The 27,353-nt window shown below is 31.7% G+C and overlaps 1 protein-coding gene across 1 annotated transcript in view; it reads left to right on the forward strand.

The window, feature by feature from the left end:
• Positions 1-27,353, forward strand: part of LOC107453912 (uncharacterized) — an 87,382-nt gene that overhangs the window by 25,401 nt on the left and 34,628 nt on the right. The window contains exons 7-18 of the mRNA XM_087160529.1: positions 1,730-1,861; positions 3,485-3,667; positions 5,813-5,944; positions 8,852-9,037; positions 9,908-10,039; positions 10,500-10,676; positions 13,801-13,932; positions 16,012-16,197; positions 18,858-18,989; positions 19,956-20,141; positions 21,171-21,311; positions 23,608-23,793. Coding sequence (XP_087016655.1) covers positions 1,730-1,861; positions 3,485-3,667; positions 5,813-5,944; positions 8,852-9,037; positions 9,908-10,039; positions 10,500-10,676; positions 13,801-13,932; positions 16,012-16,197; positions 18,858-18,989; positions 19,956-20,141; positions 21,171-21,311; positions 23,608-23,793 — 1,905 coding nt within the window. The remainder of the gene's footprint in view (positions 1-1,729; positions 1,862-3,484; positions 3,668-5,812; positions 5,945-8,851; positions 9,038-9,907; positions 10,040-10,499; positions 10,677-13,800; positions 13,933-16,011; positions 16,198-18,857; positions 18,990-19,955; positions 20,142-21,170; positions 21,312-23,607; positions 23,794-27,353) is intronic.

Here is a 27,353-nt window from a genome sequence, read left to right on the forward strand (position 1 = left end):
GTGATTTCAAAAAATATGGATATCACGACATATAAAACAATTTAGAGATACATACATAAACATCTTGTAGTTTTGCATTAAGTACTAGCTAATTTTTAAAAAAAATATTATACATTTATAATAATTTTTATTACTTTCACTATAAATTTATAAAACAAATCAAATAAAATCGAGAACCTAACTGTTGCAGAACTTGTATGATGTAGAACATTTCATAAAACTGTTTATGAAACATTATTTCGTAATTGTTGCGGAATTTTGGGCATGAAAACAATTACATTCTACTTTTCAAGATCAGTTACAAAATGCTAAGTGATACGACAAAACCTCATTACTAGAAACAAAAGCTTATTTTTTGGCTTATTCAAAGAATGTGTAATGGGTGCTTGAGCAGTTCTAAATACAAAACAAAATGAGAAAAAAACGCATATCTATGTGATTGTTAAAAAAATGACTTCGTGCTTCTGTATAACAATAGTACTGATTGCTAGTATGGGTTAGTCAATGAAAGCTTTTTTAAAGCAGCATATTGAAATGAATACGTTTTTTTTCCAATAAACGAAAACACAGAATGCAGCATCAGTATCTAAAACTAATTCAAGATGATAAACGTATGTATTATAGCTGTTTATTCTATTATAGTCAAGAACTGATATTTTGTCACAGGTACAAACAAAATAACAACTTCTGTAACAGGTACAGAAAGTAACCGATAATTTAACAAGCTTTGTAAAGATACATTTTCTTGCAGCAGATACATAGTTACCATCTGAAACTATATACATAACAGATATATAGTTTCAGATAGTAACCTGTTCATTAAAAACAACCCCTCACGTCTTATTACACCAATACTATGAGAACTTGAAATTAAATTTATTTCTACTAAATAAATAGAAAAAATACAGTTTTAAATATGTCACTTTTCTTTAAAATAATTTTGCTATAACTATAATATAGTTAAATTATCAATATTATATTAGTATTTACCTAGTTTAGAAACTAGACGTTATAGATTTCTATAATATTTAAACGTAAAGCTTAGCAAAAATTATTTGTAGGTCATGATTGCTTCATTACACAATCTCTATCACTTAAAAACTAATCAGGTCTTATCAATGTATTTAAATTATAAAGTCACTCCAGTTAAAAGCGTTGCAATTCAAGTTTACCTAATAAAAAATAAAATGGTAGAGCATAACTTTTGTTACCATTTCAAATACTCCAGAATATCCTTTAAAGTTGTTTAGTAGGGAATATGATGTAGTCCTTTAAAATGGACAAAGTTATTGACTTCGATACATACAGTAAGTTTTAAAATTAAGTAAAATAAAATAATTGGAATAAAATCGTTAAAATAAAACACTAAAAATAGAAGTTATACAGCATTTTTATCTCACTCACTTTTTTATAAAAAACAATAGATAAAATAGTTTTATGCTTTGTCCACAAGTAACCTCGTGACCTGTTTACACTAGCCGCATGTCATGGGGCTAGTGTGGGAAAAAACATCTTTAAAAAATGCATTTTTAAAAAATGCATTTATCCAAATTAGCTTTAGTTTAATTCAAAATCAAGATACCTCTGCAGAGTTTAATTTTAAAGAAATACTTCGCTCAAAGTAATGCTTTTCTTACAAATCTATAAAACAATGTCCACGTCTCTACCCTCTATATCGCCTATTTTTTTCTTTTGGTATCCTATTTCAATAATTGCTTCTAAATTACAGGTGACCTGTCTGACGAAGAAGAAGTTTTGAAATGGTTGATTCATCAGAAAGAATCGGATGAGATTGAAGATGTCACAAACAAAGTGTTGTCTCAAATGATAAAAGCATCCGATTTCTTAGCCGTCTTATTCTGTAAGTTTTGATCCCTAATCTGTGGAGTGAAATAATTGTTAGTACGATTTATCTCGTTTTTTATCGGTGATGAAAAGATTCTGCTTTGATTGACAGCTTTTTGGGGGGATTTTTTGCTTTGGCGAAATTTTACAGGCACTTAGCAGATGTAAGCCAACTTACAAATTTCAGATTTTGGGAAAACATTACATTAGAAAAGTAGCACATAAGCATATTTTTTCAAACATCTATTGAGAACCGTTCAGGGAATCGAGTGCTCACCTCCCAATGAGGTGAATCGGGTTCAAATCCCAGTAATGGCTTGGGAATTTAAATAACGCACCCGACTCGTATCAGCCACAGTGCTGACATAAAATATTATCAGTGGTAGAGGAATCATGTAGAAATCTATATATGGCAAGGGTTAGAGTCCCCTTGCCGTCAGGCTAACCGTGGGAGGTTTCCGTGGTTTTCCTCTCCATGTAACACAAATACGGGTTAGTTTCATCGAAAAGTCATCCACGAAGGCAAATTTCGACCATTGCTTGATCCAGCAGTTCCCTGGTCTTCTGGAGTGGGTTTAAAATTACAAAAATACGGAGTTTAAAATGGGTAGTTCTAAACTGAAAATTTGGTGGGCTGTTCAACGACGGTTATAAAATAAAATATAAGACATCGATTGAATGGCTATTAGCAAACCTACGTGCAATCTATAGAATGAAAAACCTGCATGCATTCTGTGCAAAGCCCACACAGAGTAAATAATTATTATCATGTTTAATTCTTTACCGATAAATGCCAGGCATTCTAGGAAGCAGTTGATAGTAACATAAACAGTGCATAAAATTGAAAAATAAACCACCCTGAATAACTTTTGATCTGATAATCGGATCTTCACATTCTGGGATTCAATTTTGATTTTGCGAAAGAGTAACCTTAAATATGATAATTTTTGCTGATTATATTTTAAGTTATGAAATCAAACACAAATCCTTCTCTTAATAAATAAACAGTCTATTCAACAGATTTGGATTCTCTACCCTCAAAATATGCCACCAACTGGAAATAGGGTCGTTTGCGCAGGAGAGTGGATGAATCCCTTTAGGTTGATTTATTTTTGTGCATCGCAAAATGCAATGAATTCAAAAATTCTCTACACAAATCTTAATATTTTTCATATATCGGGAACTTTTTAAGACAATCAAATAAATTTTGCACACAATTATAAAGTTTGTTTATCCGAAGATAATTTCATACACAAAAATGCTTTTCAATAATTAATTACCACCTTACTTAAAAATTGTCAACACAATTTTGACTTGTGAAGTACATAAATTTTTAAATCACTTGAAAGAGTGGCAAAATAAAAGATTTTGTCTGAACTGGTCGAATAGTTCTGAAGAAAGAACATTTTTTTAAGAAAGTCACATGCATAAACCTTTTTTTTTTTTTTTAATCTCTGCACATTCTTTTTAAAGAAATGAATTTACTTTAGCTCAACGTAGTAAAGGGTTACATTATTTTTAGTTTCAATTCATTATATTTAATAATGAAGTAAAAATATGTGATGATTTTCTTAGTTTATTTTTTCGTTAAATAATTTGGTAAGGAAAGGTGTAAAATGTCATTGTCTTATACTTGCAGACGATAGTTCCAGTAATACAAGTCAGACGATTCTTCAGGAATTGGAAGGAATAGATGACGATTGTGATCAGCATAACATACCTTTTGTGAAAATTGATGACAGTCAATTGGAATCCCTTTACGGCATTAAAAACCCACCCACTCTTGGATTCTATAAGAAACAGGTTCCAAAATTCTATGAAGGTGAATTAATGTCGTTACTACTAAAAGGGGTCGATTATATTTTTTTTATCATTTAATCACGAAACTCTAGCATTTTTTATTCAAAAACAGTTACTAATTTCTTTTTGAACTAATTGTTCCGCAATGGACTGATCGTAAAGACACGGTTCCCCGTAGAACAGCGAAGTCAAGCATCATTGGCTGCGGTCAGTAAGCGGGTGGGTGACCACTTTGATCAGCCTGCGTAAGGATCGAGGGTGCGAGGTTTCGATCCTCGTTGAACTGTTCTACCGTAAAGTGCTCAACTTCGCGCGTTGATCGTCGGGCTACCAAAGCGGGGGAGGGGAGCAACCTTTCTGGAGAGGATCAAAATTGTGATAGCAGGTCTTTGGGTCATCCTCGAGGATTTTTCTCAAACCATTGCCTGTAGGCCATTGTGCAGCCATAGTGCGACGTATATAAACAAATTACCTACCTTTTGGAACGTTTTATCCGTACCACCCGTCAATTTATTAATGCTTTTTCAAGACTATCGGATACTGAATTATAACAATTTTAATTTTAGTAAGCAAGGTACATTTATTTTGAGTATTTTATTGGCATAAAATGTAGTACAACTTTAGGGAAAAAATTCGAAGTTATTAACAATATTAAACTGAAAAATAAAACTTTTTCCCCCTTTAGGTAAAATATTTGTACAATATAAATATTACGCTTAAATATTTGCACATTATGTTTGTACACAATTTGTACGATATTTGTATATTGTAGACCTTAAACCATATGTTGCTGCTTAAAATGAGTGGCGTTCAAAGAAAAACTATTATTCGTACGATATCTACTATCACAAAAAATATATCCAATGATAAACCATAATGCAATATAAATTTGCTGCATTGGCAAGGTAACAAAAACCATAATTTTACTGAAATTGAACCATAGTATCATGGTTTTAACAATTGGTTCAACTTGGATCCATATTCAGCAAATTTGAACAATTCCAAATTTCCAATGGAGCTGTCAATTCTATCAAAAAGAAGCCACGTAAATTTTTCACGTTATTAAGAAAATTCCCATTGACTTCATTTAAGAAAATTTTATTTCTGTTCCTACATAGTAAAAAATTTTTGTGCATTTCAACACCAAATAGGGAGGCAACTACTTTGCACCAAAGTTTTGAAGTAAAACGCCACAAATAACTCTTGGATTTAGGTGTTTCACAACTCCAAAAAGCAAATATGATCGTTTTCACCACTTGGAGTAAAGTAGTTGCTACCAGTTTTGTCATTCACTAAACTTTAACATTACAGTTATTTCATATGGTGCACATAAGAATCAGTAAAGTTTTTTACAATAAAGCAAGTATCTTTTATTTAGAATTTCATCTATACAGTATTTCTTAAAAAAACTATAACTTGTTAATACTTACAATGCACACAATGAATATACTTGTTAATACACACAATAAATATACGCACAATATTAATATGAATTCGAGTTAGGCTTAACAAAATTGATGCTGTGAGAAATTAATATTTTAAAATGATTAAATAAAATTGACAGTTTCATTTAAATCCTCTGATGAGAATATAATTACCTTTAATATACAAATAAAAACATACATGCCTTTCATAGAAGTTTACTTCTATTTCTGCCCAATGTTTAGCATCGTGGGAGGTAAAAACAAACTTTCCCGTTCTCGTGCTCGATTGTAGTGATCGTTTGGCGGCTTCTACAGGCAGACCAACAGTAACGAAAATAATTCATTAATAGAGTAAATACATCTTGGAAAAAGCTTACTCACATTGGAGTTTAAATTTTAAAACACCCTTTAAAGAATGTAGGAACGCTTGATTCAGTATTTACTTGAAATAAATCACAATTTTTAGAATTTTTCAACACCAAATTTGGATCGATCTTACACCACAGTTTTTAAGGCTTCTTTATTTTCTGGAGTTTTAATCCAATTGTCTTAAAACTTTGGGAAAATATTTTAAACGTGTTGATTAAAACTTTTTTAAGGAGTGGATTTCTATTAAATTTAAAAATATAAAGCTAATATTACCCTTTAAGACAAATAGCAATAACTAAGTAAACAGTTTTAGTCTTTTATAATTATTATTTTTAAGAAGTGATTGATTCATCGTATTAATAAATTTATTTCAGGAGATTTATCGAATGAAGAGAAAGTACTGGAATGGCTCGTAGAACAGATGAATATAGATGAAATTGAGGATATTTCAGCAACAGTTTTAGCACAAATGATAAAGAACACAGACTTTCTAAGTGTACTATTTTGTAAGTAAACCTATTTTTCCTTATGATTGAAATTTGTTCTACTTATATCCCTTGCATAGCATATTCATGCATAAAACCTTATTGCATCACTAATAGCTTAGACGTCATAGGAGCAATTCATATAGGTATAAGTAAGTACAAAATCACCAAAATTGCTTACTTCTAAAAAAAACTAAAATCCTCCTTCTATACATGTAATGAAATACCTTCAAAGACTAGATAATCCTAGAGACTTTGGCTATTTCAAATAAATACGCATCTTATTAAGTTATAAAAATTTTATTCAACAGCTTACGTTGGATTTTATCACGGATGACAATGGTTTCCCATAACAGAGATGTTGGGATTTGGCACAGATTTCTCTAGTCATGAAAATATAAAAAAGCCTTTTCCATGACTCCCGCTATTTAAACAGGAATTCTGGATTGATTGCAAAAATATCCTTAACACGTTATTCAAACGGGAAAATTTAGAGAGCTTTATTGGATTAAGAACATGACGCTATGTAGACTAAATGGAATTTCTGAGATTTCATTCATGAGCATATTTCCAAGAACTGAGCATATACCCATTAACTTCAGCAAAGAATCTTTTAATTGAGATTTTGACTTTTTATGGCTATTTGTCAAAGAAAGATTTCTGCTTCTTAAAATGAAAAGAGAATTTATTTTTATCAATAAATTAATATAGAAAGACTCGTATGAGACATTCTATATTACATATCTATTTCATTTTTCTGATAGCAGCGTTTTTCTCTTCTCTCTGACCCCCTTCTCCCTAATAAATTATTTCAAGATTCTAACATTTATTTATACCCACCTGTCATTTTATATAAATCTTGAATTAAATTTCTAATCCACCTCAATTATACATAACAAAATGTAAAAGGGTTTAGAGAAAACTGTTCTTTCAAATACTAATCATTATTTTAAAAATATCTGGTATTTTTTTCAATAAAATCTTAATATTTATCTTTATTTTAAATTATAGATAGAATAATTTAAATGCATACTTTGCTAATAATCTTTTTTATTAAAAAAGGAAAAGTTTTTTTCTCCATGTCATGAGGTTAGTGTGGACACGCCACAAAATATGTTTTTTTTTTTTATTTTATGCTATTTAATTTAAAAAAGCAAGTAAAATCAAAATGGAGCTAATATAGTCTAAAAATACACTGATTAATCCTAAAACTCTTCATAGTTATTTATATTAATCCTTAACAAACACAAAATTTACAACTTTTCCTCTACTTGAGCGCTTGTGAATGTTTTTTTATTTTCTTAAATATTTAAAGTGGTAGCTAGTTCTGCTATTTAATTTTTGTGGTACTACGGCGTATTTACGACAAACTTTACTACCATAATATATATATATGTAAGACTTGATAATAGTGCGAGGAAATTCTTTAATTTTTTGATAATGATAAATTAAAATTAAAATGACCTTAGTCGTCATTACACTAGCATTATAAATATTGTTCGTATCTTCAATTTCTGTCTGGGTAAATATGTAAATAGTGTATCAGGTTTCTTCAGAAAACTTTTATAATTTGTAATGAATATAAAATATAGTTCTATCATTTGTGAGCGCCACTATATAATATCTGCATGAAAAGTGACTCCATATATCTTGAGAAAGAAAATTTCTGTTAGCTTTGATGTAAATTCATTACCATTAAAAGTCTGTTGACTTGTCCACCGTGCAGTCATTATGTCGTTTAAACTCATTATTCATTCATTGAAGGGAAGGCTGCGTATGTAATAAGCATATCTTTAATGAAGAGAGTGAAATGATAACAAATAGCCAATCACAGAAGACTAAAGCTGAAAACAGCCAATTAAAATTGAGAACGCTTGTGTGTAAAAAGGTAATAGTTTTTAATAATGCTGCTTGCTAAAATGTTACGACTAAACTTACCAGCTAAAGCTGAGTGACGATTTTTATTTTATTTTGAGTATGTCTGTTTGCTCCAATATTGCTTGATAAGTCAGCTCTGATAGCATAGGAGCCTTAAATATGTCTAATAATAATGTCAGAGTTTTCCATTGTTGTCCGTGCATTTCTATTGGCCTGAAAATCACGAGGTAGGATCCAGTTTTTCCTCATTCATTTCAATATTGTTTTGGTTGTCATCAGCATAAAATTAACAAAAGTCGCATAGGTATTTTTTTCCTTTAAATATTTTTGCATCCCTAATTTAAGGTTATTTTCCAGTACTGCTATTATTAGCGAAAATATTAAATTATGGTTGTGAACTCATCAAATTTGTTTGTATAATCTAATGTTATAAGAATATAAATGCTATTTTGAAAAATGATTACTTCGAAAAATCACTTCTGTTCACCAAGAGATCTAAATATTTTTAATACTAATAGACAGTAATATCTGGATGTGGGAAGTAGAGGCACAAGCGTAAGCAAACAGAATTCTTTTTAGTATGTACACGTTAAGGCAATAATTTTAACCTTAGTAGAAAAACTGTTTTCTGCCAAGAAAAGACAAATATTGCGAAGCAATCATCGGAGTTTATTGAGCGGCAGCGAACTGGGGGCTTAGCCCCCTAGTTCATTCATAATATTATAAGTCTTATTGTTCAAACCAATGGATAAAATTTATCTAAATTTGAAAAGAAAGCAAAAATTGGGAATTTTTTTTCCACTATAAAAACATTTTTTTTTTAGTTTGCTATATTATGCACAGTTTCGCCAATCAGCCAAACATTAGAGAAAAAAATTAGAGTGATAAATAAGAGAAATATTCTATTTGTCTACACTAGCCCTCCTCCCTCTCTTTCTCTCGCTCTCTGTCTTTTGTAAAACAGGACGCATTGCTAACAAAAAATGAACTCATTTACATGAAATAAAAGAAATTACGTGACTGTTATTGAAATTCATTTTCTTCATTTAGATGACAAGAACTCTGAGAGATCAAAGAAAGTGATTAAAGAGCTTGAGAACATTGATGATGAAGCTGACGAAAGAAATTTACCCTTCGTCAAGATATCCGATGCTGAATTGGCTAAATCGTATGGAATTGACGATGAACTCCCCATTCTCGTCTACTTTGAGGGTCAGATTCCCAGCATATACAGAGGTGAGTGATTCCATCCGTTTCACGCATTTCATCAGACGTCTAAATTAAAACCTTTATGCAGTGTTCGTACGGTCCTTGAAAACTTAAAAAGCGGTGTCTATATACTTTTTAAAAAAAATTTCAAAACATCAACAAATTATGATAGGATGACTCGGAATGCCTTTTTAGCATTTTGATATTTTGGAAACATTTCTTCAGCTTTTGAAACTTTGTAGTTTCACCCTAAATTTCCTTAAACTCTATTTTCTCGAAACTTAACATTTTAAAATGCCAATAAGGGTGGTACGGAATTCGCCAAATGATATGTTCCTCCTCTGCTATAACGTCCTCCAAATTTTTTTACATATTAGTAAGTTTTATTTCAAAGAATATTCACCATCCTCAGCAGCTTCAGATTAAAGTTTTAAAAAAAAGAGAAAAAAAACAATAGCATAATCATAATCATGCTTCTGAAATCTGAAAATGAATTAGAAATCTTCCATAACTCCCTCAGATCAAAAGGTTCTTCAAAACTGTATCATTTTTGTAAATTGAATTCAGGTTATGAAATATGCTCTTAAATGACAGGACACCCATTTAAAATAATGGTTTTTCAACCTGTATTGTTGAGTTAAATAGAAGTCGGCGAAAACTGTGCTATGTGAAATAATAGCTGCAAGTTCTTATGAAATTATTTCAATGAATGTTTTTTATTTGGAAATTTTAACGAAAGAACCAAGAAAACTTCTCTGCCAAAAAGCCTGGAATGATTAGCCAAAGTAGCAAGTATTCCAAGTTGCAAAGATGTATTTGAAACTCTCCACACAAAGTTTATACTTGATTAACTTGGCATTTTTGTAACTGGATTGTTGATGCGCAATTTTCCTGCAGGTGATTTAATGAAGGAAGAGGAAGTACTTAAATGGTTGGTGAAACAGATGACAACGGATGAAATAGAAGAAGTGTCTGATAAACTCTTGGATATAATGATCAAAAAACACAATCAACTCGCCGTTCTCTTCTGTAAGTATGTTTTTTTTAACTAAATATAATTAACGCGAAGCGTATCGCACCATAATCTGTAAAAAGTAATCATATGAAGATTATGAATGAAAGAAACTTTAAGTAGTAACTATAAAAAAATTATGCTACAAAATCAGAAATAAAATAAACGCACTTTCTCTAAGAAAGGTATACCATGGGTAAACAATCAAAAGTTATCTCTCGAAATATTTTGCATTTTGATATCATGAAAAAAAATATTTTGAAGTAATTTAATAAATAATAATCAACTGTATCAGTTTCTCACTTTTATTTTTTTGTACTAATAAAAACGAGCATTAGCCATTATTGTTTTATGTGAGCTAAATTGATTCATAACTTATAAATCTTAATAAGCATACAATAAAGAAGGTGAAAAGTTCTCTTTTCAAATATTTTGTAATATCTTTACTTGTTAAATATTTTCTTTTGTTCCATTCAGATGATGCCACGTCTGATACGAAAGTTTTAACTGAACTCGAGAAAATCGACGATGATGCTGATGAACATAAAATAGTTTTTCTAAAAACAAGTGACCTGGGTGCTGCAGAGAAGTATGGTTTGGAATATCTTCCAGCGTTGGTATTCTTTTACAACCAGATGCCAAATGTCTACAATGGTATGTCCTTCTTCTTCATCTATTGGCACAAATTCCTTTTTCATCTCTGTAAGTAATTTAAAATCTAAACTGGAGAAGAAAAAAAGTTGAGTTCTGGTTGATTTACAGTAAATCATAAAATTTCAAAAGTGTACATTTGCTTTTATTTATTTTTTTCATATATCTGAATGCAAGCAACCTGTGTGCAGGATTACACAGTGGGGAAGTTATCCTGCAGTGATTTGTATGCATTTTGATATTTTAAAAGCCTATTTTCAGCATTTGAAATGTCGTGGTTTACTCGAGATTTACCTGAACTCTAAACCCTAAAATATCAATGAGAGGGAATAGAATGAAAATTTTCTCCTTCCGTCTATCGTCCTCTTAAAAGGACGGTTCCTTCTTGAAAGAGAAAAATAGGGTAATAGAAGGTTTCATTATTAGGATTTATTTGGAAGTATTAAGATATTAATACTATAAATATATATATTTATAACTGAAATCAATGTACAGTTTATTTTTAAAGCTAAAGTGGTTGACAACAGAAAATAATATCCACTCTTTTCACATAAATTCTTTCATATTTAGACCACTTTCATATATACACTCTTGCCGTTTTAATTGCCAAAAGAGAGACTATGGTTACGGGTCGACCGTTTGGCGCCAAATGCACTCGTAACTTCATTCTACTTTGAAAAAGCTAAATGAATCTTAGTCTCTTTATCCACTTATATCTGCGAAATTCTAGTTTTAATCAATACACAAAAGGTTAAAATAGCTTTGAAAGACTTAAGAAACAAAATAAAATATTTAAAAAGTTCTTTAAGTCTAAATTAAAATTTGAAAAAGTGGCATTTCTATCAAAGGATATCTTCAACAAAGTAAACATCGACCATCACATATTATCTATGGTAGATAGAGTATGTAATAATGAATAAAAATTCTTAGCAGAAGTGTATAACATTTTGTGAATTAAAGTAGACGACAACAAATTTTCTTGAACCACAGAAAATGATTGTTTATGTGAATGACTGAGATGAAGAGAATGTCAACAATCACATAGTTGGTGAATATCCGAAATATTTATTATATCCGACGGGATATTAATTTATTCGATATTTTAATATCTACTGAGGATAGATTAGGAGAAACATCAGTGTTAGGTTAAATGCATTCTGGGCAGTATCACTAGACCTTAAAAAAACATTAATATAGGACATACCGGGCAAATATATACCAGGCACTTCACTAGACCTGGTATATATTTCGGACATTTACCAAAGTGATTGTCAACATTCACCGGTGGAAGTCAACAACCACTCATTTTGGTTATTCACGGTAACATTTATAAGGTATTTCATGCACTCGGCAACTAACTGAAAAGAGAAAAAGAAACAAGAATTTTTAACTCTCCGGATGGGAGGGAGTCGATAGGAGTTTAGCTTTCAATCTGTAGTCAGTTTCTGCAGAATTTTTTTAGCGTCTTTCTGAATAGCTTTTCTATTTATTTAGTTTCTTCGAGCAATTGAAAAATTCGCAAAACTGAAATTTCAATTTGTGGTATTTTATTACGTATTAAGGGTGTTCTTTGCGGAACACCCTATTGAATTTTTAGCCTTCTTTAAACATAAAACTAAAGAATATAGAAAAAAAGAGGTCTAGCTCTATGAATACGTAACTAAAGCTGGGAACTGCTTAGTGCGGCATACTATACCAGAAAAACAGTTTATTGGGGAGGCAAAAAAGATTTAGCAGAGCATCATTTCTATTAAGATCCAGAGCATGCGTATTAGAAGCAAAGTGACGTCACCCGTAAATCGGTTGTCCCGCCAACCGCCATTTCGTTCTTTCTTTCCATGTCAAAATGAGTTAGCAGATTTCATAAACTTGGATGATATAAAAGCATTCTCAAATAAACATCTTAATTAGTAGTACAGTACTGTTTGCCAAATAGTGATTTGTAGTTTGTCAAAAGTTTGTGAATTGTGAGTCAATGGATGGTTGACCGCGCAAAGCAACGCACAGATAACGCTAGGGGTTAAACTTCCCGATTACAACTTCCGATTGATTTTTACGTCCAATCTTGAAAAAGCGCACCATCCTATATTATTGTACTAGTAGTGTTTGCAATATAATGCAATCAACGAAACAAGCAAAAAATGAATTCGGAACACTCCGCAAGCTTGCTATGATGCCACACAAAAAATAGCCAACCGTGCAAATTACACAAATACAGACAAATAAAGGGTAACACTCAAAATGTGGCTAACCTTACACTTTACTTACGCTGTGGTATTAATTTTGTTAAATTTGTTTGAGGTTCATGACCTGTTAGAATTTATAATTTATGGAAAACTCTTATGAATGGTAAAATTAAGCGTACATTTAAACTTAAGTGAAAATAATAAAAGTTCTTAGAATATTAAGCCTCTTCAAACATCACCTCGTAAGCATGACATAATCGGAGAGATACACCTGAAGTTTTCTTAATTTCTTCCATTTAGAAAGCTTGTTATTGTTTACATTCATTCAACCATCCATAGAATAAAAGCTTTTCTTCTTCTCCCCAACCCTTCCCCGATCTCTGTAGTGGTTGGCAGGACAGGAGGGTGCAAATTCGCTTCAAGAACTTCTGCTGCTGTGTCCCTGAATGTTGCTTTGGTCTTCATACACAGGGACCACACCAAACCATGGGGGACTGATTTAACTTCTGCCTATTGAAAGCAACCTACTTTCGCTATGTATATTTATTATTTGATAAAACTACCCCATTCATGTTGGATTAACAGCTGAAAAAGCACTTAACTTAAAAAAAGAAAAGCGCTTCCGCATAAGCTCTGAAAGTATACGTACTAAAGAGTAAGTATTCGAGATATAATACGAGAGTATCGAATTAAAATCACGTTCGTGTGGTCTTGATCTGATAGAGTCAGAAAGGCATGACTCATATAGGATAGTACAGGTCGTGAAGGGAGAATCACTGAAAGGCACAACGGACTAACTTCATAACGCTGATGATTGAGATCCAGTATGGCGTAACACTAGAATTATTTTTCCCACACCAGAAATATTTTTCTAATATTTCTTAGTGATTTCTTCTTTCAACCTCACAACGGTAAAGATGATTGATTGTTGTTGCTTGCAGGAGACATGCGGGAGGAACAAGAAGTTCTGGCTTGGCTGGTGGAACAGTTGACCAAAGACGAAATTGAAGATGTCACAGAAAAGATGCTTCAGAATTTGGTGGAAACCACTCCATCCCTTGCAGTCCTCTTCTGTAAAGTTCACCTTTCTTCTTACATTACAATTTTTCTAATGTAAAGAAATTCTAAAAAATTAATGTCCTTTTTGCAGTTTAAAATCGTTTCTAGTTGTTATAACAACCAAAGCCTGACAAAGGCAGTAACGGGACAGTTGCCCCAGGGCCCCCAAATCGAATAGAAAGTTTAAAATATCAGTACAGTGTAAAATCCGTCAATTTTATGTTAGCTTCTTCATTAATCTATCGTATGAATACGAAAAATCTATATTTCATAAATCCATGGCTTTCTAACGCGGAATTCAGCTAAATGTTTGCAATTTCGATGAACAAATTTGGTCAATCAAAAGCCTGCATTTTTACATATCGCAAAATGCGATGTGTTTACGAAAATACAGGCTTCTGATTGACTTAAGTGAGCCGTCGTAATTGCGAAAATTTAACTGAATTCCGCCCTATAGTCAGCAAGGATATGAATTTTTTGCAGCTGGATGACAAAGTTTACAATCAGAAAACTGCATTCGGCATGATGCACATAGAATTGTCAGAAAATCAATAAAAGGGACAGAACGTTATTTTGTCTGACCATTGGAGGGTGGGGGGACTTTATAGCTATTTTAGGTTCTAGTAAATTTTCTTGTTTCATATGTATAATGAGGTGAAAAATTTTAATTCCTCCATGAAGTCCAGTTCTTCATTACTGAAGTAGTGAAGCAGAGGGGGCCAACAAAGAAGTTTTTGCCCCGGGCCCCAATTAGGCTAAGTCGGGCCCTGATAACAGCTGTGGACAAGGTTTCGAAACACTGAATGTATTATGTACCAAATTATATGCATTATTGATTTTAAGTAGAAATTTATCTTCAACACTCTCAAAAATCTTAACTAATTAATGCACCTCCAGAATTTTCTGAGAGTATAATTGCTATATAAATTGAAAGCTGGAAATAATACAAAAAATTAATTATTGGCAAGATTAAGACACATAAAAGTAAATCATACTTAAATTATTTTCGCTTTAACGAAAATGACGACTTTGTAAAGAACTTTTTAGATCTTGTTCCCTTAATTTAGAATTACTTGAAGGTAATTAGCTTCCACTCTCTAAAAATATTTAATTGATACACAACGTTTTAAAAGTTAACAACGTTTTACCAATAACGTTTTACAAACCCAGGGATAATATTCTTTTTTTTTTCTTCTGGATTTGTTTCTAATATTTCTTTAAACTAGGCGAAACTGTAGTATTTTATTGTTATACACGATTTGTAGATGATTTACATATTCACGGTACAGAAATATGTTGAAAAAATCAAAATATTTGAAAAATGTCAGATAATCAAATATGATCAAAATTGAATAACCGAGTTTATCGGAGGAATTTTTTTTTTAAGTAATCTATTTAGAAAAAAATTATATGTTCATTCTATTTCGATAATTTGAAGATCTGTGAGCATTTGCCAAACTAACCCTATTGGCAAAATTAAATTTTATATCCCTATTTACTTATTTCAATCTAAATAATTATTAAATCGAAATTCATCGTCACTATTTTGACAAAAAACCTCAAATTATAAATTACTAAATACTTACTTCCAACATTTTCAATTGGAAAAAAAGGAACAGATTATTTTTTAAGTAAATTGCTTCCGATCTTTTTCACAGAAGATGAGTTATAAAGTATAGATGATTTTTGTGTCCCGTTTTTTTTATTTCCAAAGCCCACCTGTGTTAACACAAGCATTTACAGAGCAGATTTGTGGGCTAATGTTGCTCCCACAGGAAAGACAGATAGTACAGAGAATGAAACAACATCCATGCCTTGCCCGTAATTCTAACCCAGAACCTTTCTGATGCAATGCCCGTTACCTGACCCCTACACAGTCTGCTCGGCATTTTTGCGTCCTGTACTCACTCTTTAATAAATCTTTTACGACTCTGAAAGAAGAGTGATTCTCACAATGAGGACATGAGTGATATTTATAAGCTTTTGATATGCTTTTAAAAACCTAACTTAATGGGTAGCTAGGTAAAATGCATGCTACCCAATTCTAAATGTTCAGTTGTTTTTATTTATACCTAAAATGTCTTGCCTTTTAGATGATGCTGATAGTGCTGTGAGTCAGGTGGTATTAAAAGAACTTGAAAAAATAGACGATGATAGTCAAGAATACAACATTCCATTCGTGAAGATATCCGATGATTCTTTAGCCAAACAGTACGGTTTAAATGATGAACTTCCGATTCTTGTTTACTTTGAAAATGCTATTCCATCAGTATATGAAGGTAAGAAGAAGAAAAAAGAGTTGCATTTTTGTATTTTTCAAGTAATCCTTCATTCCTTTGAGTTTACCATTTTGTTTCATTATTCTTTTAGTTTAGTTATGTTTACGTTTCCTTTATTTTAGTGGGAATAACGGTACGATTAGTCCAATGACGTAATGACTCATTGAAGAATTTTTCTCCATATGAATAGCACCAGGCTTTATCGAACGTTCTGGTTTGGCTGCGAAACACTATTAGAGACACGGTTTGGAATGAATCCCTAACGATGGTCCGAAAACAATAATGGAGCGCACTATACTTTTAAACTGGTGGGCAAATGCAACTTCATCAAACGATAGCTAAATTTCATTAAACTACTATGATTCATCACGAACTGACTACATACAATCATTTTGTTTAGTTATTATATCTTTCATTTTGTCTGTAAAACTGTAATTCGGCTCCGTTATAATCGAATATTTTAGTTTGATTACAATTACCATTCATTTAACATAGTTGTTACTGTAAATAACCAAAATGGCTGGCTGTGAATGATGACAATCACAGAGTTGCTTTGATATATGTCCGAAATTTATACTTAAACAAGTGCCACTGTCCGGTGTATATTTGCCCGGTACTCCGAGCATTGATGTTTCTCCTAATCTATCCACATCAGATATTAAAATAAACATAATAATATCAACGAATAAATGAATATCAAATCGGGCACAGCAAATATATGGTCGCATTTATCAAAGCGACTATGTGATTGTTGATATTCACCGGTTCTTGATTTCGATCATTCACGGTGACATAGTCACATTTTGCTTAGATATTGTTACCATTGATTCAATTCAAAGCCAAACATTAAAAATGTTTTTTTTTTTTTAGTTATGCCGAGCATTTATTGAATAAAGTCAGTTTCATTTTGTTACGATTACCCTTCATTTTCTGCAATAGTTATGACTAGAATTGTTTATGGGTATCATTGTTCGTTAACTTCAATGTTCTTAATTATGTGTAGGCAGATCACGTGTTCATTTAAAGCATACATCTAATTTAGTTATTCATAAATTTTTTTTATTTTAGTTCATATCGTTTCATCGTTGTTCATTTCGCTTATTTATAATCAATAATTACCATTCATTAAGTCTGGAGAAAAAGAACTTCAGTTACTGTGCTTTATTATTAAGTAATAAAGTAGTGCACGTATAATATATATATATATATATATATATATATATATATATATATATATATATATATATATATATATATATATATATATATATATATATATATATATATATATATATATATATATATATACTAGGAGGCTCCGCTCCCTGCTCGCTAACGCTCGCCAACCCCCGAGAATTGCTACGCAATCCTATGTGGTTCACGCCGTGAGCCATGGCTCGCTGCGCTCGCTCGCCAATGAACACAATGTTCTAGCACAAAGACATAATATATTATCATCAAAGACATAGTATTTTATCATCAAAGACATAGTATTGTACTTATGTAGAAGAATTCTACCAATGTTCTTATTGGCTTTTAAAAAAGTATATTAGCTATTTAGATTGTACATGGTGAAAAAATCAAAACATTAGCTAAATAAGAAACATTATTAGCAAAATAAATTATCAAATATTGCTTCACTAATATTCTGCATTTTAAAGCGTGAAAATTCAATGCATAAATAAACGCGAAATATAAAAAAATTCAATGCATTCAATACAAACACTTAAACGTTTTTTAGACGTTTAGGTAGCTCCCAGTAGAAAAATATCAATTCAACAGCGGTCTTTTTAAGCATTCTCACTTCAATTAATTAATTAATTCCTAATTGAGTTTAAATTAAATATTGTCATGTTTTTAGTGCATGAATCTGAATTGAACAACCAGATAATGCTCACTCTGGTTATTGTTATCTGGTTGCTCACTACGTGCTCTTGCGCGCCGAATCCAATCAATTAAAAATGAAAACTGTTGCCAGCGCGAGAAAAGAAATATCATCGGTTTTATTGATACATACATACTTACGTATTCGCGTTTTATATAATATAGATATATATTTTTCTGTTTGACTTTCATTCCTGGTTTCCATAAATAACTCGTGATGCCGCAACTGTATATGAAGAAGAATATAAAGAAAGAAGAATAAGAAAACAAACGAATCGGTTCATATTTGATAGTTATAATAAGTCATTGGATTATCAGCGTATTAGAGATTGGACGACTCAGTAAATTAGTGAATCGGCGTGTTCCTGGATGGGTAATTCAGGGGATCAGAGTTTAAATCTGTGACTTATAATACGACAGTTGACAACCACATTTTTGTCGGCGTAAATTTGAAACAATATTCTATTAAGGATAGCAAAAACACTTTTCATAGTGCAACGGTTTCCCTCTGAAGTTTTTAGAACTGTACAGCACATGAGGGAGAATTTACCCTCAAATAACAGAATCGCTAAAGAGCAGAAAATGCAGTTATCGTTACGATTAGCGTAAGGTAAATGCAGCGCAAAATTTTTTTACAGTACCGGTATCAAGCAAACAACTTGGTTTATTAAAATTTATGTATTTTTGATATCCTTTCATAAAATTTCCTTTTCATTATTTTTTATTTGAAGGTAACTGTATTTATGTTAATACATTTCTTACAATTCTGACTGTAGGTGACCTGACAAAGGAAGGTGAGGTACTTCAGTGGTTGATTAAGTTGAGCTCTGAAGACAGCATAGAAGAAGTAACGGAAGAAATACTATTAACCCTTGTAAAGGACAAAGGATATGTTTTGGCTTTCTTTGGTACTTTTACATTAATTGTGAACTTTTTCTTTTAATTTTCTATATAATTACTTTTAATGGACTTTTTTAAGGTATATTTTAATTGAAAATACTTTGCTTTAGTGTAAATTCTGTATTAACTACAAAGTAATCTTTAAAAATATCACACATTAGGATAAATCCAGGAAACACAATGTAGAGAATGAGTACTGAATATTATTCATTTATAATTTCTAAAATGGTTGCAATTATATCTTACTTGTTTCACAACTAAATTGATAATAAAATATTTTACTTTTTTATCTTCAAATAACAACTGAATGTTTTTTTTAATCACTTATTTTTATTTAGAATCTTAATTATATATATTCTGCTGTTAGAAGAATTATTTTACAACCGTCGTTGAACAGCCGACCCAATTTTTTTATGGTTTGCGGATACTAATGTTCAACTACATAGCCTTGTCATTTTGAGTCCAATCCAGAAGACAATGGAACTCCTGGACCAGGTATTGGGAAAAATTTGCCTCCGTGGAGGACTTTTTGATGGAGCTAACCACGATTTGCGTTATATGGAGAGGAAAACCACGAAACACTCTCATGGTTAGGCCGACTGTAAAGGAACTCTAACCTATTATCTGTCTACCACAGAGGATATTTTACGGCAGCATTGTAGTCGGTGCAAGCCGGGTGCGGAATTCTCATCGACCAGCCATCGCTGATATTCGAACCCGGTTCATTTCATCGGAAGGCGAAAGCTCTATCCCCTGAGCCATCACGGCTCTCTAGAAAAAATAATAAAGATTTTTTTTTTTCAAAAATAATCTCATGTCGGGTGTTACTGTTAAATAAATGATTTACTGATAAATAAACTTTATTATAATGTATTTTAAAGCGACGGCTTTTTTTTCCGATTGATATTACATAATAGTTTACAACTGTAAAACAAAAAATGTAATTTTTTAAACTGGATCTTTTATCATTCTAGCACCAAATGACTGCACCCCCTGCCAGGAGATTCTAACCGAATTAGAGAACATCGACGACGAAACTGACGCCAACGGAATCCTACTGGTGACAACTGACGACATGAATGTCGCCAAGTTTAAAGCTAACGTCACTCAATTTCCTGCCCTCATACTTTTCCGGAATGAAGAACCTGTGGTATATGAAGGTGTTTTAATTCATTCCTATTTACTTTTTTACTCATTTTATCATTGGCGAAATTGAATTTATGCCCAACATGCCAACAATGTGAAACAATTGAAGGTTTCTCGAATTCTTGATAAAGGACATAACCTATCATGTTCCTTAGAGTCCAAATTTTATAGCGCGTTTAGTTAGCCCGATGTTGCCAAAATCACCATGATGAGAAATGTGATAAATGCCGAATTGATTATCTGATGTAATAGGATCTTTAAGAGACTTCAATTTGATTTTGTAAACAGGCCTAATAATGACTTTAAAAAATCGGGAGAGGAATTTTATAACAAACGGGAGAAAAAATGGTTTTCTGTAAGGATCAGAAGAAGAGAGGGGTGAGAGTTTAGCAAGAGTTGAATCAGCTCTATAAAAATTGAATTCACGATTAGTAGCAAGCCAGCGGAGGAAGTTAGGTTCAGAAGAATCAGAGGAGTTCACGGAAAATGAAAGTACGAAATGCAGACATTTTCTGACGATTACGGTGTTTAGAACTAACTTAAGGGGGCAAAGAGATGGATAAATGTTTACGATAAACAGAGATGTAAAAATCATTAGGGTGCAAGGTTATTCAAAATAGCTAAAGTAAAACTGTGTCTATAGTAAACTGAATGGTGGGATCAATAGAGAAGACAACAGAAAGTAACTTTTAAAAATCAGTATCACTCTCTTCTAAGGCAAACGTATCTTTTCCACATGAGAATTTAAACAATTTAAAAACTTTTTCTTCAAAATAGTGCATAAAAATATCATAAACAATGGGCACCAGGGGGAGGCCCATGGCTAAACCCTCAATTTAATTATAAACATTACGATTGAATTAAAATGCAGCTCGAATGCAGGGATTATTCAATAGTGATATATATTTTATTAAATTTATAAAATTACTTTAACTAAATTTTTTTGAAACCAACAAAATGAAAAGTAATTTCGAATGAAGCTGCTTTTTAAAAACAACAGTATACATTGTGCTCATAGAAATGTATACATCATTCTTTATTAGGCGATCTGATGGATGAAGGAGCCATTCTCCAATGGGTGACAAGTAAAGAGGTCCTCCACAGCCCCAATGCAATCGAGGAAGTCAACAAGAGAATGTTGGAGAACATTCTGAACACTTCTCATTCTGTAGCTGTCTTCTTCTGTAAGTTCAACTCATTTAGGTGGACTTTTTCACACAGGAATGCAATAAAAGACTTTTGAGGCTGGTTTATCACTTTTACCGAGAAGGCTCCTTCTCTTTAAGTTGAAAGATTTGGGATTTCATCTTTGTTATTGAGGATAACCGAATATGCACTCACAGGAAACAGCTGTCTCACTACATTAGAGTTCACAGTTCTTATTCTATACATCTAGTTCATTCCGCAAAAAATGCTAGTGTTTTACGTATGACTCACTAAAAGGTGACACTTCGGCAAATTTTTGCCGCATTTTCAGCAAACAGTTTTTTTTCTTGCAAAATTTTAGTCATACTAAGAAATGCTTGTTTTGGGGTTTTCTATTACTATAACTTTTTTAAAGACAGACGAATATCAGTTTCCAAATTGATTTAGTGGATTTTTTTAGCATGATTTTCATGGCCTGTAGTAGTTTTCATCGAATAAGTCATTAAAATATTTGCAATTTAAAACTTTTTTGAAGTGGCGCTTTAAAACAGGGTTACAAAGCTAAATTATGTAAAGTCAACGAGAATGGAAAGAAAATTAAGTTGTAACTTCAATGCGAATTCATCGCAGTTTATGTAGTAAATGGATGACTATCATCCGTCAGTTGCTAACAATGACATCATTTTTGGTGCAGACTAAATTTTGTATAATTAAATTTTCTTTTAGTAAGTTGAACCTCAAAAATCTATTTTGATAAATTTGATATTTATTTAGCATTAAAATTATTATAAATCAAAATTTAATATAATTTTTAAGAAATAGGAATTATTGGGGGAACAAACTACGAAATGGAGATAACTAACTATTATTTAAGAATTAAATTAAGAAAGAAAAAAAAGAATGGAGCTTAGTTAGCTAAAATAGTTATAAAAATATATTAGATATCAGTGTAATTGCCTTTGATACTAGAAAATTTTGTTTGTTACGAATTATTATTATGAAAGCTGTGAATAAGTACGTGTTTTTGGAGGAATTGCTCGTCTAGATTGCATTTTGATAAATCGAATTAAAGTTTACCAGAAGGGAGGAATTAATTCCAGTTACCAGGTCAGAAAGTTATTTCAGGTCTAAGAAAAGATATCAGTAGAAGCATATCACTTTGTTTATCAAAAAATGATTATAAAATAGTAATAGCACAAATATTTATTTTGGAGAATATTTTTTTACCACATATACTTTTTTATTCCCTCAACACAGGGTTCAGCAACTAGCATGTTTTTAAGATGTTTTGTATGTTACTTTAAGTAAAAGTATTTTTCATTTTATGTATCAAAGCCTAATTTAAATTGGTCTAACTCCGTTTATTAAGCTAACCTCACTTTTATAATCCTGCAAGTTTTTTTACTGGGACACATCCACCTTATTACTCCTTTCAAGTAGAGGGTACCGTAAGTGAGACAAGATTGAAAAGGAAAAAAAAACAATTCTCTACTTTGACTTAGAAGCTCTATATCCCAAAATAAACAAATCGCTGTTGAACTATTTATTTTGGACACAGTTCAAAATGCGTGTTTAAAAAAATTGGACGGTTCTATTTAAGAAAATGAGCGTAGCATTTGATTTTGTTTTTCGAACTTATCTTACGAAAATTGTTCTTTTTTAAAGAATTAACAAATAGATCTAAATTCATTCCTAAGTCGTTCATCCGCATAAATAATTTAACTCTTTTTTTTTTAGAAATTAGTCTTTTTTTAAAAAGATTTTAAATTACAATAGTTCTTTCTACAAGAATGTTACTGGTCCAATACATTTAGAATGGTGGCATTAAAATTAACGTCGTATGGATTTAGTTTTTCTTAAACCGCTATATGGTTGAGTGTCCTGTGTACGAAGAAATCACCTGACAGTTTGCATTTGTAATATACACGGCCACCTTTACTAAAGTATATGTTTCTGTAGGAATAATGTAAACCGGTCCCCCAAGGTTTGATATGGTCCCTCTGTATAAAGGAAAGGATTTATTCACCATCATCTGCTTATATATTTGAAAACTTCTTCTGTTTTCCATATTCGTTGCCTCAAATACGAAATCCGGGACTTTTCGTCAGAATGATTATGCTTTGTGTTTAAAAATGTAAGGAAACGTTACTACGAAATTCCTCGTTTGGTTTTTAAGCTCGGGTTGAACATTGAAAAGGTACATTGCGAGCTGTTTTGTTAAACCTGCCTGTGTCCAGAATAAAAAGCTCACCGACGAAATAGGATTCTAATAAGGCATTATTTAAATAACAATTTGTACACTTCTCTCCGTGTTTATAATAGTTCTATTTTCAGATAAGAAAACAAATTGCAAGCTGTGTGAAGAAGTTCTTCAGCTTTTAGAGAGCATCGACGGTGAGGCAGAGGAGAATCACGTGGATTTCGTGAAGGTGTCCAATCCTGAAGTGGCAGAGATTCACAATGTGACTCAGTTTCCAACCCTCCTCTTCTTTCGCAAAAGATCTCCTTTCACATACATCGGTGATTAGTTTTCATTTTTTTAATTTTCAACAACAACTTCTGAAATGGGATACCTGCAAGTGTAGGTATCTCAATCCTCATGGGTTGTTGAAACATGGTATTTGTTTACGTTAGAAACTGTTCTTTCCATTCTAGTTCAAGTAAGCTAAACCCTCTAGGTATCAATTCTCAACCTAAGTGACACATTCTAAATTCTTTCACAAAGATTTCAATTCTTTCACTATATATTTACACAGAGACTTAACACAAAGACAGGCATTAAGTCATGTAGAACATAAACTAATGATGCATCGAAGTTGCCAGGTACACAAAACAAAAATATATCACGGTTACAATAAAAAAAGCATGAATAAATAGTAAATCTAAGTAAGTAAAAGAAGTAGACGAGAAAGAAATATATTTCAACTCATTCGATGTGCGATACGTCTCTGTATTTCATTAACTTATCGTTAATTAACATTCTAATTTATGTGGAGAAACTTAGCTCAACTTTACGCCATTTTGCTGATAAAGATTAGCTGACGTCATTGGTCACGTGTGTGGGTATGAGAAGTTTTCTTCTTCTTGAAGTACAAGTATTCAATTGGAAAAAAAATGCTTTCACAAATCCTGATCTGCAAACTGTTTTAAAAAATATTTATTAAGGATAAAGACTTGAGGACAGATTGTATATTGAAAGGTAGTTCGCAAAAGATGTGTGCATAAAGGTCTGGTTTCTTAGGACAAACGCCTTATCTGGGTGTCAGCGGAAAGTTGACGTAGATCTGACGCCAAAAAAATACTTTTTTGTTAGCTCAGCGTGAGCAGTCGGTCTAACGCAGACATTATCTCTCATTGCGCATGCGTTAATAACGTAAACAAATATTTATTTTGAATTTGCATTGATTTTGTTATTGTCGACCAGTGTTTTAGAGAACAAATAATGACTTTGTCCAAGAAAAAACACATTATAGCTGAGCTAAATGAAGAGTGCTATGTTTAATGAAGAAGCTATGTTTAATGTCAAAATCAAAATCTTGGCTGATTTCAATGCGCTGTTGGATGTTGTCCGCCATTGCTTCTGTGGTTAACGTCACGTTGTAATCCAACTGCAGTTGAGTTGGACGGCAATTGTAGTTCAAGATGAGCGTTCGATGACGTATACTATCAAACTCACAAATGGACCAATCAGAGGTTAACGCTGATTTCCAGCTGACGGCGTCCTGTCCTAAGAAACCAAGCCTTAACACAGATCTAAATTTTTATTTCTGATGACAATTAAGTTTTAAACTTAAATCTCTGTTTAATTTTTAGAATAAATTTATAATCTCTCCAGTGAAAGATATTAACAAGAATTATCGCAAAAGCTTTCTATAAATTCCTTAAAAAAGTAAACAAAGAAATAAAAAATTAAGCCAAAAAAGCCGATTTCGGTCATTTATGATGTCAACTGAACCAATGTAACAAAAAAATTTTTTTAATAATGTCTAATTAAATAGGACCGTTGTTGGTTTTCGACCCTCGAGAATTTTATAATTTTCTTATCGACCCCTTAAATTAAAATGATAATTTTATGTCAATCATTAAGATGGATATAAAACATTGAATTTTTATTTTTTTATTGATTTTTTTTTTGTATAAATGCTATTTTGGACGCTTGATTAGATTAACTATGTTGGGTTCGAAATTTGTTAGGTTCAGTCTTAAATTGCCTTGGAGCTCCACATTCAATTTGGTGCTGCTTTATCAAAATAGAAAAAAAAATAACTAGAGCTAGATTCAACCATGGAAATTCAAACAAGAAGATGCAATGTTGCAGTACGATACTTATGCATGATATTCATATTCTTATAATTTGAATCACAGTTGGATTATTAAAAAGCATCTTTTCTTCGAAGTTAGTTAATAATTCAGTGACTTTATCTTTTAAATAATTGTTGATACTTTCAACTTTGGCGAAACGTGACGAGAAAATCCATTTTTGGACATTCACATTTTCAATATCACTAAAACGTAATTTAAAATCATCTTTTAATTTTTAAAATCTTTGAAATTAGCATCCATTCATAGACCCCCTAAAACAGATCTATCTCTAATTATACTATGCAGACCCGGAGGTCTAGATGTTTAGAAATAGAAACTAAAAGCATAAATTTTAAATAGGACGGTTCAGGGCTCGAAAAACAGCCCGTCCGCCCATACTGCCGTACAGCAACATTTTTGTTATCTTACAAGAGTCCAGCGCCTCACTTCTAAAATGACCCTCTAATCTAGAACAGCAACATACTGCGCATGCGCATGGTAGATTGATGTTTTTTGCGTCTAGGAGTACTGCAGCAGTTGAAAGGAACTTTTCAGCAATGAACTTACAAAAAAACACATTACGTAAGCGTTAAACGCAATTATGTTCATCCACCTAAATGGTAAACCCCTTTCAGATTTCTGTGCAGAAACCTCTATAAATCACTAGCTTGATTGTGAAACTGGCAAACGTCATATTTGATTCATTTAAAAAACGCAGTACCCTCGGATAAATTGACATTCCAGATAACTTGAACCTTCGTCATTTAAATTATTTCATAAAAGAAATACTAGGTTTTACTATTAGTTACCTAGTATTTCTTTTATTACTGTATAATGTAATCCTAGTAGCTGCTAATTCATTGTGTAATTTATATAAATGTTTGTAATAAATAAGAAGAAAAAAAATACTTTTATTTTCTTAGAAGCGACGGGTTAGTTTCATATGAGGACGGGTTATACATTGTTGGACAAGCCGTCCTCGGGGACGGGTAAAATTTCTGAGTTTTTTCGAGCCCTGGGACGGTTACTTGATAATACCCTTAACAAATGGTAGCAATAAATAAGTTATATTTTCATGTGTGTGATTGATTTTTAGAAGAAAGCTATTGAGCTTTTGGATACATGTCCTAAAATGTAACGCATGAATCCGCACTATTATTATAACAAAAATTGGATTAGAGTAAAGTAAGTTTAAGCTTATTCATCTATCTTTTAAATAATTGTTCAAGCATTTTTTTATGATTTTATGAGATATTTCAGTAATAAAATATCATTTTCTTAGAAGTGAAATATAGGATTCTCTTAATCATGTAACGCGCTCTACGGCGATAGTTTTTCAGATAAATTTATTGTTTTAAATAATCTGACGATGAAAAAATGTTACAGAGAGTTATTTTCATTTAAGTAGGAAATTATATTGCATAAATAGTGAATATTGAGTGTATATGTCACTTTGAAAAATCGATTATTTATCATAGTGACAATTTAGAAATTGTTGACTTTCACCGGTGAGTGAGAGCAATCACCTTGTCGCTTTGGTAAATGTCCAAAATATGTGCTAGATCTGTTTTGATACTAATTTCTCCATCGATATATTTAAATATTTATTCGATATTTTAATATCCAATTAAAATAGATGAGAGGTATGGGGATAATAATCGGTATTTTCTACAATACCCGGTATTCCCTACATTGATTTTTTAAAGTGAAGCGTCATAGTTTGGTATTCCCTACACTGGTTTTTTCTAATCTTTCTGAATCAGATATTAAAAGATCGA

The sequence above is a fragment of the Parasteatoda tepidariorum genome, chromosome 4 (assembly GCF_982258835.1).
Source record: "Parasteatoda tepidariorum strain Cologne lab strain chromosome 4, Ptep-v5.0, whole genome shotgun sequence".
NCBI classification, from domain to species: Eukaryota; Metazoa; Arthropoda; class Arachnida; order Araneae; family Theridiidae; genus Parasteatoda; species Parasteatoda tepidariorum.